This window comes from Scardinius erythrophthalmus, assembly GCF_964197995.2.
Source record: "Scardinius erythrophthalmus genome assembly, chromosome: 2".
NCBI classification, from domain to species: domain Eukaryota; kingdom Metazoa; phylum Chordata; class Actinopteri; order Cypriniformes; family Leuciscidae; genus Scardinius; species Scardinius erythrophthalmus.
The window spans coordinates 5,418,528-5,431,842 of NC_138222.1; the positions used below are offsets into that span (position 1 = coordinate 5,418,528).

The 13,315-nt window shown below is 39.8% G+C and overlaps 2 protein-coding genes across 7 annotated transcripts in view; both read left to right on the plus strand.

Moving 5' to 3' along the window:
• LOC308687271 (apoptosis regulator BAX) overlaps positions 1–13,315 on the plus strand; it is a 423,052-nt gene that overhangs the window by 286,156 nt on the left and 123,581 nt on the right. The window lies entirely within an intron of this gene.
• Positions 1–13,315, plus strand: part of pacsin3 (protein kinase C and casein kinase substrate in neurons 3) — a 49,701-nt gene that overhangs the window by 9,020 nt on the left and 27,366 nt on the right. For all 6 annotated transcript variants that reach the window (XM_081348700.1, XM_081348696.1, XM_081348695.1 and 3 more), the window contains one exon: positions 12,332–12,432. In XM_081348700.1, the coding sequence (XP_081204826.1) occupies positions 12,379–12,432 (54 nt within the window). In that variant the 5' untranslated portion in view covers positions 12,332–12,378. The remainder of the gene's footprint in view (positions 1–12,331; positions 12,433–13,315) is intronic.

Below are 13,315 nucleotides of genomic sequence, written 5' to 3' on the forward strand. Positions count from 1 at the left end.
GTGTGTGTGTCAGAGTCATACAAACAAATGCAACATGCCGCAAGTCGTATTTGTAAAGCCACATCTAACAACTAGAGTAAATGCCCCTCTAACTGATTCCAGATGTGCTTCCATGCACTGCTCTACTTTTCTGGGGCTGTTACAGAGCATTGGCACAGCAAATTTGTGTCCAATGCCACTGTAAAAGTAGGGGTGCACCGAAATGAAAATTCTTGGCCGAAACCAAATATAATGAAACGCTTGGCCGAATACCTAACACGTTTTTTTTTTTTTTTTCACATTTTTGCCCATTTATTTTTACAATTGTTTCTCCTTTAAATAAATAAATTAAATTGTCAAAATGTGCTTTTTAATATTTTGTCTTGCTTTTCAAAGAAAAAAATCAATTACAAAACTACAATTTAAAAATATTTATTTAACATTGAACATTTAAAAATATTTATCAATTAATTATTATTTTTATTTTTATTTTACATTCCAGCCGACATTATACCAAAGCACATATAACTTAAAATAATTTTTGTAACTCATATTTTTATTTGGCCATCTTTGAGCTTATATTAGGCCTATAACTAACTGCTGAAAGAATGTAACGTTTGTGTGCCTACAACAAAAAAAAGTGCACGTTTTGTTATTTGATTAACATTAATATGACACATACAGGTATTTAAGGCTGCTGAAGACCAAATGCTTGGGTCTACCGGTAATACAGTATACTGAGACACATCCGGTTTTCACCGAGTGGTTAAGCCATAACGGACTGTATTTAGTTCGTGAGATAAGTTTGCTACTCCACATAATGGGCATTTTGACTGACACCTGTGTCAGTATTTCACCATTCAAGCGCAAAGAGAAGTGAATTTGGGATGGCGTACTGTCTGAGAGAGCGCTTCTGGTGCGCGTCATTCAGCGTAATACAACATTAGAGTTATTTTTCACAACTTACTGAACATAATTAATAACTTAATACTCTTTTTGAAGATCCTCGTTAAATGTAGTTGCACACACGCGTCTTTGACATCTTTGCGTCTGACTTGATCTCTGCATCTGACTTGAATTACACTAAATGGTGCTGTAAGTTTTTGCAGAGTCTGCAAACGGCCATTTTTGCTTCTTTCTCGGACGCTTTAAGATGCTTCCACACTGACAACATGTTTGCTGGATTCTTAAAGCATGAGCTGCGCACCTTTCACTCTGTACTGTTGCGTCATTCTTTGGTAAAATTTATTCTGTCTTTTCACTTATTCACTTTTTTTTTTATTGCTATTTTCGGCCGAATAATTTCAGTTGCCAAACATTCGGTGTATCCCTATGTAAAAGTGTACAGTTGACCCCATAATGAACACTTTATTTTAGATTTTTATTTTTATTTTTTTTTATTTTTAACCGCTGTGTTATATGGAAAAGAGCAGCACGAACATTCTTCAGAATATCTTCTGATTTGTTTGATGAAAGTAAACACATACAGGTCTGACATGAAGATGCTTATTATTTGTTTTAGAGGCGTACTCCACCCAAAAATGAAAATTCAGTCATCATTTACTCACTCACCCTCAAGTTGTTTCAAACCTGTATGACTTTTTTACTCATTAGCCATTTTGGAGCCCATTGACCTCCATTGTTTGGACAAAAAACACTTGTCATTCCTCAAATTATGTTAAGTGTTAAATGTAAAGTGTTTTTAGCCAGCTGAAAACGCCTAGCTGTGGGCGCTTGAGAGCGTTTTGGCAGCATTGCGTTTTTTTTTTCAGTTGAGACACTTTGCTTGTTATGATACGGAATATCCACGAAAGTGTTACTAGTGTCTCATTTCACACGTATTTTGTTTCTGTGTTGATTCTATATTAAAATGTCGATACAATGTAATGTATTTTCTCTGGCTCTTGTTTTAAATGATTTTGTTCCGTTATTATTCAATTCAATTCAAATTTATTTGTATAGTGCTTTTCACAATACATATTGTTTCAAAGCAGCTTTGCAGAAAGTGCATTTCAGAAATGTACATAGAAAAATACAGTTAGTTAATCATGTATTAATTTAGGGCATAACATATCGCCAGCGTTGAGTCGTCTCTTCACAGGCGTCGAGTCGTCTCTTCACGGGTGTTGGGGCATCTGAAGTTTCCATGAGAGGCTGGATACAAACTGGAGCTGACGAACTCTATTTACTAGCGTCCCGAGATAACAACAGAAAAGCAGATGGGAAATAATTAGCATAGCTGCTGTTCATAATAATAATGCATTCGATCTGATTCAACTCTAGTATAAAAGGTAAGTAAGGTAAGAGATGCGTCTTTAATCTAGTTTTAAACTGGGACAGCGAGTCTGAGCCTCAAACAATATCAGGAAGGCCATTCCAGAGTTTAGGAGCTAAATGTGAAAACACCCTCCCTCCTTTAGTGGACTTAGATATCCTAGGAATGACCTGAAGCCTCGAATTTAGTGATCTTAAAGAGCGCGATGGATTGTAGGGCGATAGAAGTTCCGTTAAATACCCAGGAGCTAAACCATTTAGGGCTTTATAGGTCAGTAGTAATACTTTGTAATTGATACGGAACTTTATAGGTAGCCAGTGTAGAGACGATAGAATTGGTGTTATATGATCATATTTTCTTGACCTAGTAAGAACTCTAGCAGCGGCATTTTGGACTAACTGTAGCTTGTTTATTGAGGATGCAGGACAACCGGCTAATAAAGTATTACAGTAATCTAGTCTCAAGGTCATGAATGCATGAACTAACTTTTCTGCATCAGAAACAGATAGCATATTACGTAGCTTCGCAATGTTTCTAAGGTGGAAAAAGGCTGTTCTTGTAACATGAAATATGATTTTCGAAAGACAAGTTGCGGTCTAGTATAACACCCAGGTCTTTTACAGTAGTGGATAAAGTAATAGGACATCCTTCTAAATTAAAGTTGTATTGTAAGAGGTTTTGTGGGCAGTTTTTTGAACCAATAAGTAATACTTCCGTTTTATCTGAATTTAATTGCAGAAAATTACACGTCATCCAGTATTTTATATCTTTAACACACTCTGTCAATTTAGATAATTTAGCTTTATTATGCTTGTTGTTGTCATCTGTTGACGTTGTACAAGCTGAATGTGGCCGTTGGTCGGTGTGGTATTAGTCCCGCCCCTCCTCCACTGTGATTGGACGGTTGGGTGACAGTGATGAGCGCTGCGTTTTATCCAAAGTTGAACATTCTTCAACTCTCGGCGACCTGTAAAAAACGCCGAACGCTCAGCACTCCAGCGTAAAAAAAAAAAAAAACGCTCAGCGCCTCGTTACGCTCATGGCGTTTTAAAAACTCGGCGCTCCCATTGAAAACATTTGAAAAAACACGCTTATGTTACACAATTTCACAATTTTTTGGGGGGGGGGGAATTTTCATATTTGAGTATCCGTTTAATTTATTTATTTATTTATTTATTATTATTTTTTTTTTTAAGTAGTCACTGAGCTATTTCTTTAAAACCTAAAGCATTATTTCTCCTGATCATCTTGAATGTGGATGGATTTAGTCACTAAATGTTGTTCTTGTCGGCCAGTTGTGTGTGACTAAAGAAATGCTCTGTTTTGTAGTAATCGAGCTTGACTGACTTTAGCACTGATCTGGCGAAAACATCTAAACCGAGTCAACGACCTATGAAAAGTAAACTTCCCCAAAAGCAGGGCCCCTGACGCACTCAGCAACTTGTGCAACAAATTGTCAGAGGCATTTATACAAATGGGAGTTCGGCACATCTGTCTCCTCTTGGGGAAGGGGGTTGCCCGGTTAAAGCTGTTGCACTAGATTACAAATAACATGCATGATCAGCCATCTGCTGCTGTCTATTTTTTGTCTGTGCTGATCAGTACAAGATATTTTCTATATCATAAGCGTTTAAATCATTGCCGAATGCCGACATGGATTGTAAATTTCAGACCAAAGCCTTTTCATCCCAATAATCCTGAGGATTTGGATGTGTTCTAGCACAAGGAAATCAAGTGAGTTCCAACAACTCAACAAAGCTTTTGTATTTGTTGTTAGTCTTGGTCAATGTTAATTTAACCGGGTTTCGAATATCCACCAAGGTTTTGTCCTTTTATGCTCTGAAAGCTAATTTGATATGCTGGTTTTCTTGGTATTTTGTCAGCAGTGGGAATCTGTCACATTTGTGCCATGTTGCTCTGTACAGTGTTTCAGACGTCATCAGACAAACATCACTATTACTTTTGCTCATACGTGGGTAAAAGGGAATGTTTAAATCCTTGACTCTAAACATTAAACTGCTCTGCATAACTCATTCTGCACGTTTTATGCTGTGAACTTGAAAGATGCCTTCAATCTTATGGTTTATTAAAACCGCACGCTAACAAGCACTCAGAACACCTTATCATCAACCACCTACAACACCCTAGCAACAATGCACAACACCCTAGCAACCACCCACAACACCCTAACAGCGTCAATCAACTATGTGCAACACCCTAGCAACTAGGATTGCACGATATGAGGAAAAGCTGCGATGTGCGATAACATTGTTATGTGCGGTAACATCACTCTGAGCACCTTAGCAACTGAATAGCAACAGCATAGATCATGGAGAGTTTGCATGGAGAAGCACCACTCATATTTTCTTTTTGCTCTATATATTTCTGCTCTGGACAGGCACTATAGTTTGTTGTCTGTCATTAAGACTGTCCAGCACATGTTTTGCGCAGTAGATCTGAGAGCTGCCTGCTCTTCCCTCAGTGTTTTGTGTAATTACAGCCGTCGCGGTCACTCCTCTCCCCAGACGAGCCCGTTTTTAGCTCGTATCTCCGTGGGAGTGCTGAGGTCTTTTACATCGATGTGATGGACCAAACCAGAAGCACTGCTGTACTCAACAATAGAGAGCCGCACAATGAGAAGGGGGCCGCACTCCTCCCTGCTTGTATTTCAATTTTACAGCTCTGGGATCTCCGTGAACACACCATTGTGTTGATTTACCTGTTGCTAGGCTCTTTTAGGCCATGGCCCTGACAGTGGATATTTGACATGTCCAGTCAGAAGAACCCAAAGCTCCTCTCTTCCGTCTACCCTCAGCTGTTGGAGATTTCTGGCTGCTAATGGAAGAGTGTTATTAGGATCTGCTGTGTTCTCGCTCCAGCTCGACGGGATCTCTGGGGCTTTGATTATTTCTGGAGTTCAGCATGACACAGCTGTTCACTGATGTACTTGTACAGTGTGACCGGCTCCATGGGAATGGGTGTGTCTGGCGGCTTCAATGTCTTGTGCACATATTGTTGGAAATGCTTTGTGCTTTTTTACTTTCATCCACTTCCTTGTCGTTTTCACACAGTTCCTTGTATATTTGTTGCAATATGGGTTACAGAGGCGCTGTTTACACTTGGTATTAAGATGCATTTTGGTCAATCGGATCACAAGTGGACGACGGAGATGCATTCCTGTTTTCTGGTGCTCTAATCAGTCTCTTTTTTTCGACTTTCAACCACTTCTGTCCTGATTTCTTCGAGGGGAGGGTCTATAGAGCTGGTAAGTCCCGCCCCTTCCGCTAACCCCGCTGGACCTCTAGGTTGAAAAACCGTCAATGCAAGTGAATGGGAGAAAATAATTATTTTCTGGTCCCGTTTGAATTGTGCCATGAATGTGAACATATGTTGTCTGTGAATTTTTCATATAATTTTTCGTGTAAAGAATTCTACAATTTAGCGTGTAGAAGTTTGATACGGTTAGACTTTGTGTGAGAGCACTTTGTGGACTACAACTCTTCGCTGCTTTCGACGCGTTTGAAACGTCAACACCACTCGCACACGGACACTAGCTCACGGATCCCGCTAAACATGGCTGTGTCTTTGGTGCACTTCACCGCCTTCTTTCAGGGAGAGGACTAAATCGTTGAGGTTGGCGAAAACCACGGGTAAGTCAACTATGGGGTGACGTCACATAGGCGACATGTAGTCTTTCTCGTTATGTCTTTTCCACAACTGCTAGCCGAAGAATCATACCATATACTGTCAAACTCGTAACATGAAAAGTTATATAAAAATTTCACAGACAACATATGTTCACATTCATGGCACAATTCAAACGGGACCAGAAAATAATTATTTTCTCCCATTCACTTGCATTGACGATTTTTCAACCTAGAGGTCCACTTGGGGTTTTACGGATGGGCGGGACTTACCAGCTCTATGGGTGGGTAAATGTATGGGCTTTTTCAGATCTTTTGATCTAATGGATGAAATAAGCTCACGCAATTTACATATGAACGTGAAAGGAGATGGAAAAACATACGGAGTGCAGCAGCTTTCATTTCTGCTTGGTACATTTTTCATCTTCAAACCAAACTTGTGTCTCCAGCCGACAGTTTAAATCCCGTCTAGCTTGAGCTCTTCCCATAATGTTCACGCATTAGATCAGTAGACGGAGAGATGACTGAACACAAAATGTGTTTTCCACTACCTCTGGAAGTGGTTGAAAGTGGACAAGCTCAAAACGCTTTAGACTCCATTTACACCTGTATTTAGTGTCGTCCACTCGTGATCTGATTGACCAAAACACATCTTAACACCAGGTGTAACACCAGCAACCACCCACAACACCCTAGCAACCATCCACAACACCCTAGCAGCGCCAATCAATCATACACAACACCCTAGCAACCATCCACAACACCCTAGCACCGCCAATCAACCATGCACAACACCCTAGCAACCCCCCACAACACCCTAGGAGTGCCAATCAACCACACACAACACCCTAGCAGCGCCAATCAACCGTGCACAACACCCTAGCAGCGCCAATCAACCACACACAACACCCTAGCAACCACACACAACACCCTAGCAGCGCCAGTCAACAATGCACAACACCCTAGCAACCACCCACAACACCCTAGCAGTGCCAATCAACCACACACAACACCCTAGCAACCACACACAACACCCTAGCACCGCCAATCAACCATGCACAACACACTAGCAACCCCCCGCAACACCCTAGGAGTGCCAATCAACCACACACAACACCCTAGCAGCGCCAATCAACCACACACAACACCCTAGCAACCACACACAACACCCTAGCAGCGCCAATCAACCATGCACAACACCCTAGCGGCGCCAATCAACAATGCACAACACCCTAGCAACCACCCACAACACCCTAGCAGTGCCAATCAACCACACACAACACCCTAGCAACCACACACAACACCCTAGCAGCGTCAATCAACCATGCACAACACCCTAGCAACCACCCACAACACCCTAGCAACCACACACGACACCCTAGCAGCGCCAATCAACCATGCACAACACCCTAGCAGCGCCAATCAACCATGCACAACACCCTAGCAACCACCCACAACACCCTAGGAGTGCCAATCAACTATACACAACACCCTAGCAACCATGCACAACACCCTAGTGAAAAAGGCCCAGAGTGATATATGTGCTGAATACTGCTGTTGTAAAAAATAAATAAAAATAGTATACAACAATATGCAATTCAAACACGGTCACAATTTAATACAGGTATATTCATGAGGACTAGTTAACTAGTTAACCCTGGGTCATTCTAAACCCCAGGTAAACAGAATCCTGGATTATCTTCACGTTTCACATTGCTTATCATTTACCCGGGGTTAACAATTAATCCTGGGTATTCATACGCTGCCGTTTCACACTGCATATTCCTAAACCCCGGGTTAACATCATTATTTGTATATTTAAGGTGTCAATGTGGTGTCGCTAACTCGCCGTAGGCAAAACCATTTTGCTTCCATAATATTAGTCTTCCTAAAAACCAAGGTTTTTTTTTTTTTTTTTTTTTTTTTTTGGCTGACAGTATTCAATGATTTATAGAGTAATAAAAAGCGATATCCAAAATCCCCTCTGTAAAAACGTTTAACTTTAGTGTCATTTCAAAATGAAACATGAATATTGAACCTGGTTTTATCCAATGTTCAGATGTCTATTCTAAATGTATGCCATTTAGTGCATATTTAATTAGATTATGAATCCTTTGCTTATTAAATAGAAACTTTGTAATCCAAAACATTTGTCTTAATTTGCAGTGATTAGTCAACTGGCTATAGCGAATACACTTGTCATGATTATTGAATAATTTTATGATTGTACTTATTATGCCTAATTGCAGTTATTTGAGATAACCGCAATAATTGTGCAGTTTAAAGTTGTTACATTTTGCCATCAAAATTAGGGAAATTTAAGTGCTTAAAGAAGTGACATCAATTGCTTTAGCGAGAAGCAAAGGAATAATAATTAATTCCGGCAAGGAGTAAAGAATAAAAAAACACATCAGAAGTACAGATAGTCAAAGGTGTTCCTTCATACACAAAATCAAAATAAGAATGCATTCTGTAAAATATTAAATTAATTATTAATTACTATACAAATATTATACATTTTTACTGGATTAAAGTAAATTATATGTGCTTATATTATTATGCTTTTTATTATTATATTTAAGGTAAAAAAAAAAATAGCATATTAGGCTTACACTGTAACTTAAGTGACATTTTGTGAAAATGTCAAGGGAAAAATTATCGGGTTAATCAAAATTAATTGTATGACAATTAATTGTCAGCACAAAATTCATGGTGGAATCTTTTTACCCTGTTCACATGTGGTGTCTGGCTTAATAAAGTCTTTTTGAAATGTGAAAAGTTACTTAAATCAATACGACAAAATCATGCGTCAAAGTTGAAATGTTTATTGTTGCATAATGTGTAGGCCTACTGTCACATACTTCTTTCTATGCATATACGCCATTAGCAATATGCTTCTATAGTAGTACTAGTTTTCCTAACAATATTTACTCATTTTAAATTAGCAACTGAGGTTCAAGTGAAGCTCTCATATCAGTGCTCCTCCTGGCATGTTTGTGGGAAATACCATCATCAGGAGCTGACTTCCCCCCCCCCCCCCCTTCACCTCACATGGAGGAAGTTCAGGGGAAGTAATCCAAGCTCTTTATTTAATGGAAAAAAAAAACTAAATATGTGTCCCAATTCGCCTGCTATTGTATTATTCAAAGACTCTTTGTACTATAAATATTGCGAGTTGACTGAAAATTCCAAAAAGAAAAAGTGCACTTTGAATACTCAGATGATTCCCTTAATTAATCGGAAAAAAATTGTGTGGAATGTTGGACACTTCATGGGTTAAACTGTCACAGCTTTAATTATGCAACAGAGGGGGAGGGGCATGATGTTAAATAACCGTATAAAACTTTATAAGTGTATAGTGCATCATTTTGGACGCAAATCCCTATTTACCCAAGTGATCTTCAAGGATGTGAAGTCAGATGTAGAGATGATTTATGTTGAACTGCAACAAATAGCAGTGCTAAAAGGATCCGCTTGAAATTAGGGATGTGCGAAAACACGCCAGGGGCTAAAAATGTGTTTCAGCTTCTTTTTGTTTTTTTTGCTTAAAAGGTTGCTAATTGTAGAAAAACAACTTGTGCTATGCTAACAATAAAGTAACTGTGTTTCTACAATTCTAAAACATAACATGCTGGTGGTGCTGGTGAAAAATAATTTTTTTTTTGGCTGAATGGCAGTGAACAATATATATATTAGGCAATGCAGCCTAAGGCATATGCAAATGAAAGGGGTGGGGCCTGGTTGAGTTAGTTAGAAGTGTGTTGAAACTGGCGGTTATGGTAAGGGGCGGGACATTTCCCAAACACTCAAAGCAGTTGACCAATCACAACACACTGGTCCAGCTGACCAATCAGAGCACAGTGTGCTTTTCAGAATGAGGGGCTTCATAGAGACAGAAACTAAACAGAGCGTTACTGACAGACTGGAAAGAGAGGAGCTGCAACAATGTAAAATATGGGGAAAAATAAGGTGGTTTTTTTTTTTACATTCAAGCATGAAAACCTATTCTAGTAGAGCCCAAAAACAAAATAAAGTTTCACATTTTTTTAAATATATTGATATACCCTACAAAATTGATTATACTGGCCAACCCCTGCCTTTGTGTCATGTTTGAAAATATATCGCAAACCAGAAATTGTTCAACACAACTTTAAATAAATTGCCAAAAACTATGCATCCACAGCAAATGCTCTTCACCATGTTGGTTCCCAAGTCCCTCTTGAGGATGCTAATTTTCCATTAGCATAGCCAGTTTGGCCTGAATTGGAAGCAGATGCTCCAGCGAGGCCGATCCCACTCCTTTCCTCCCTTTTGTTGTGTCTGTTTGAGGAAACTATACGACCTTGGCTCAAACAATATGACGAGAACCCAAGGCCAGAAGTGGTGCTAAATGTATACAAGCACGGGAAGAGCGTGTACAAAGTTTATTAGATGTACGCCTACTTGTTCTGTTTGGACTAAATGTAGTTTATGCAGTAGCCAAAGCACTTTGTGCATTAATAAACAGGTTATTTTAGGGCGATGAATAAGTGTTGGAGAGGCGTAGTGTCTCCCATGCCCCTATGAGCAATAGACACTTGCATGTCAGCAGACACATTTTTATCATGTCTTTCCACACTCTTAAAAATAAAGTTTTTTTGCAGCAATCCCCAAATAACTTACTTAAAGAACCTTTTTTTCTTATAACCTTTTGTCCAATGGAAAGGTTTCAGGAACCCTTTCCAGGTACCTTTTATTTCTTGAATTCACCATTCTGACAAACAGAAAGTGGCTTGGTTTGAGAGTGAGTTATGTGTGAGCTGTGCTTTATACACTGCCCAGTCACTGTTGGATTTAATCAGGCAAATGCTTAAGCGTCTATGATTGGATCATTATTGCAGTGATTATGTTTCTAGCTTGTTACATGTTTGGCAACAGTTCGTCTAACCCTAATTGGTGGAGTGTGTAGCGTTTCATTTCTTAAACAACCATGTAGGAAGTAGTGTTGTCAAAATTCCCATCTTCTGTACCAACTCGTTACAGACATTTAAAAAATGTGACGATACCACCATCATTTCTTCGGATTCTTAAACACATCTGATTGGCCATTGCGTTCAAACGCTCAACATATATCTGTGATCGGCTACAATAATCAACGCTTCAAAAACAGGTTTTCTTCACTGAGCGCTTACACAGATAAGCACGAGAGCGTTTAAAAGCAGATGCTATCAGCGTATCCGTCTATCAGTGGATCTACTAGGGATCCATTGATTGACGCCTGCTTTCAAATGCTTCCTTGTGTATCTGTGTAAGTGTTCGGGGAAGAGCGTCAAAGCATTTATCATTGTTGCCAATCACAGAGAAATGCTAGAGGAAAATGCTGGTGTCATCACGTTTATTATTGTGACGTTTCACAATAATTGTGAACATTGATGGTGTCATTACCAACTTGGGACCGAAGTCGGTACTTTTGACAGCACTAGTAGGAAGAAACATCATGGCCATTTTCCAGGATGACAATGTTAAGATTCATCAGGCTCAAACTGTGAAAGAATGGTTGGGTGGAGCATGAAGAATCATTTTCACTCATGAATCTGCTCCTCTGAGTCCAGAGCTTAAACTCATTGAAAGTCTTTGGGATGTGCTGGAGGAGACTTTACAGAGTGCTGGAGTCTTGCATTGCCAATACAAGATCTTGAGCTAAAATTGATGCACCTTTTGATAGATACAACATCACAACATTTCATTCCATCAAGAGGTGCATCAATTTTTGGTCAAGATCTTGTACTGGCAATGCATGGCTATGCTATTAACAGAGATAATGGACCTTTTTTGCCCAAGACATTTTGGTGAAATTTCGTTAATGTGTGACCACAGCTTTAGTGTAAAAAAAACATGTTTTTTATAATCTAAAGAATCGTTTTCTTCTATAAAAAACCTTTTGTGCAATGGAAGGGTTCCATGGATGTTAAAAGTTCTTCATGGAATCTCCAATGCCAATAAAAGAAGCTTTATTTTAAGAATGTGCTTAACACTCAACCAGGAACATACTAAAGGGAGGACCCATTTGCCTTTTCTGCGACTCCACCCAGACTGGAGCAGAGAAGCTTCTGCTTCACCTAGGTTTACCTTAGGCAGACACAAATCGGCTCAGAGGTGAGACTGGCCAACGCTGGCTTCTTTACTGTATCGAATGCAGGATTACTGTGCCTGTGCAGATGTCTTGGCTTTAGAGGCCAAGGAGTCACGAGAGGTTCCTGGCAAGACCGTAGTGAAATGTCTATGGAATATATATTTCGTATGATTTGCCACTGCTTAGTTTTCCGGATTGAACTTGAGGGCATGTGTCATGTAGAGCAGAGACTGGATGAACTAGTTTGTTTTGTGTGTCTTTGGTTGTCATGAAATGCTACACTTGTTGGCTCTGTTTGATTTCACGACTTGGTCTTCACAGTTTGACAGACAGCCGCCATCATTCCGTGCTGCAAGGGCGACCCCAAAATGTCTTCCAACGGGGATCTTCAAGACATTGGGAGCTGGGACAGCTTCTGGGAGGTTAGTATCCCACATTCACACACTCACACAGATCTCCCTGGCAGAGTGGGCCGCATGCTGTGGCATCCAGCCAGGGAGTTAGAGACTCTAAAGGAGCGGATTCCTGCAGATCCGACATTTCCAAGAGCTCTCTGACAGCTTTCTGTGATACTATTCTTCAAGCATGCTTGGACAGGTCCATACTTGCCTTGGAGAAAACTAAGAGATAAAAAGAGCTCTTAGATAGCAAAGTGAACGTAGCATTTTGCCATCAGTCCTGTTGACAGTTTAGGGTGTTTTGTTTTTCCCCTCCATTTTTCATCACATGGAATTTTTCAATTCTTTTTCAATAAAGTTGCATTTGGCTTGCACATTGGAGGACTTAGCCTATACATAGGGATGGGACGATTACCGGTTTCACGATAAACCACGATAAAATGTACTGACGGTTAGTAATATCGTTTAAAATTGAATTATCATTAAAACCGTGTTTGATTATCGCGATTTAGATCCTGTTAAGCCAGCAACAGTCTGACGCAGGCGCAGCGCGGAAGGCAGTGCCCGTGCTCGGGAGATTTTTCAGCCTTTTAAAAGAACCAATTCTGATGTGTGGTCATATTTTGGCTTTAACAAAAGTCCTGAGGGAAACTTAATCGAGGATGGTCACCCTGTCAGCAGAACATGCACAAGAAAAAGTCGCTGCAATAACTTCAGATCTGCCGAGTCGTCTTGTGACCATCACCGACTGTTGTATAGCGAACGCAAGGCAAGTTAACTTTGACCTCAATACCAAAACTACGTCTGGGAAATAATTGGGCATGAAATGTTTTAAGTTGAACTATTTTATATCAATGAATGTGAAACTTCCGCAGTTGAGTAAAGTTCGGACTCGGAGCAAGTGGCT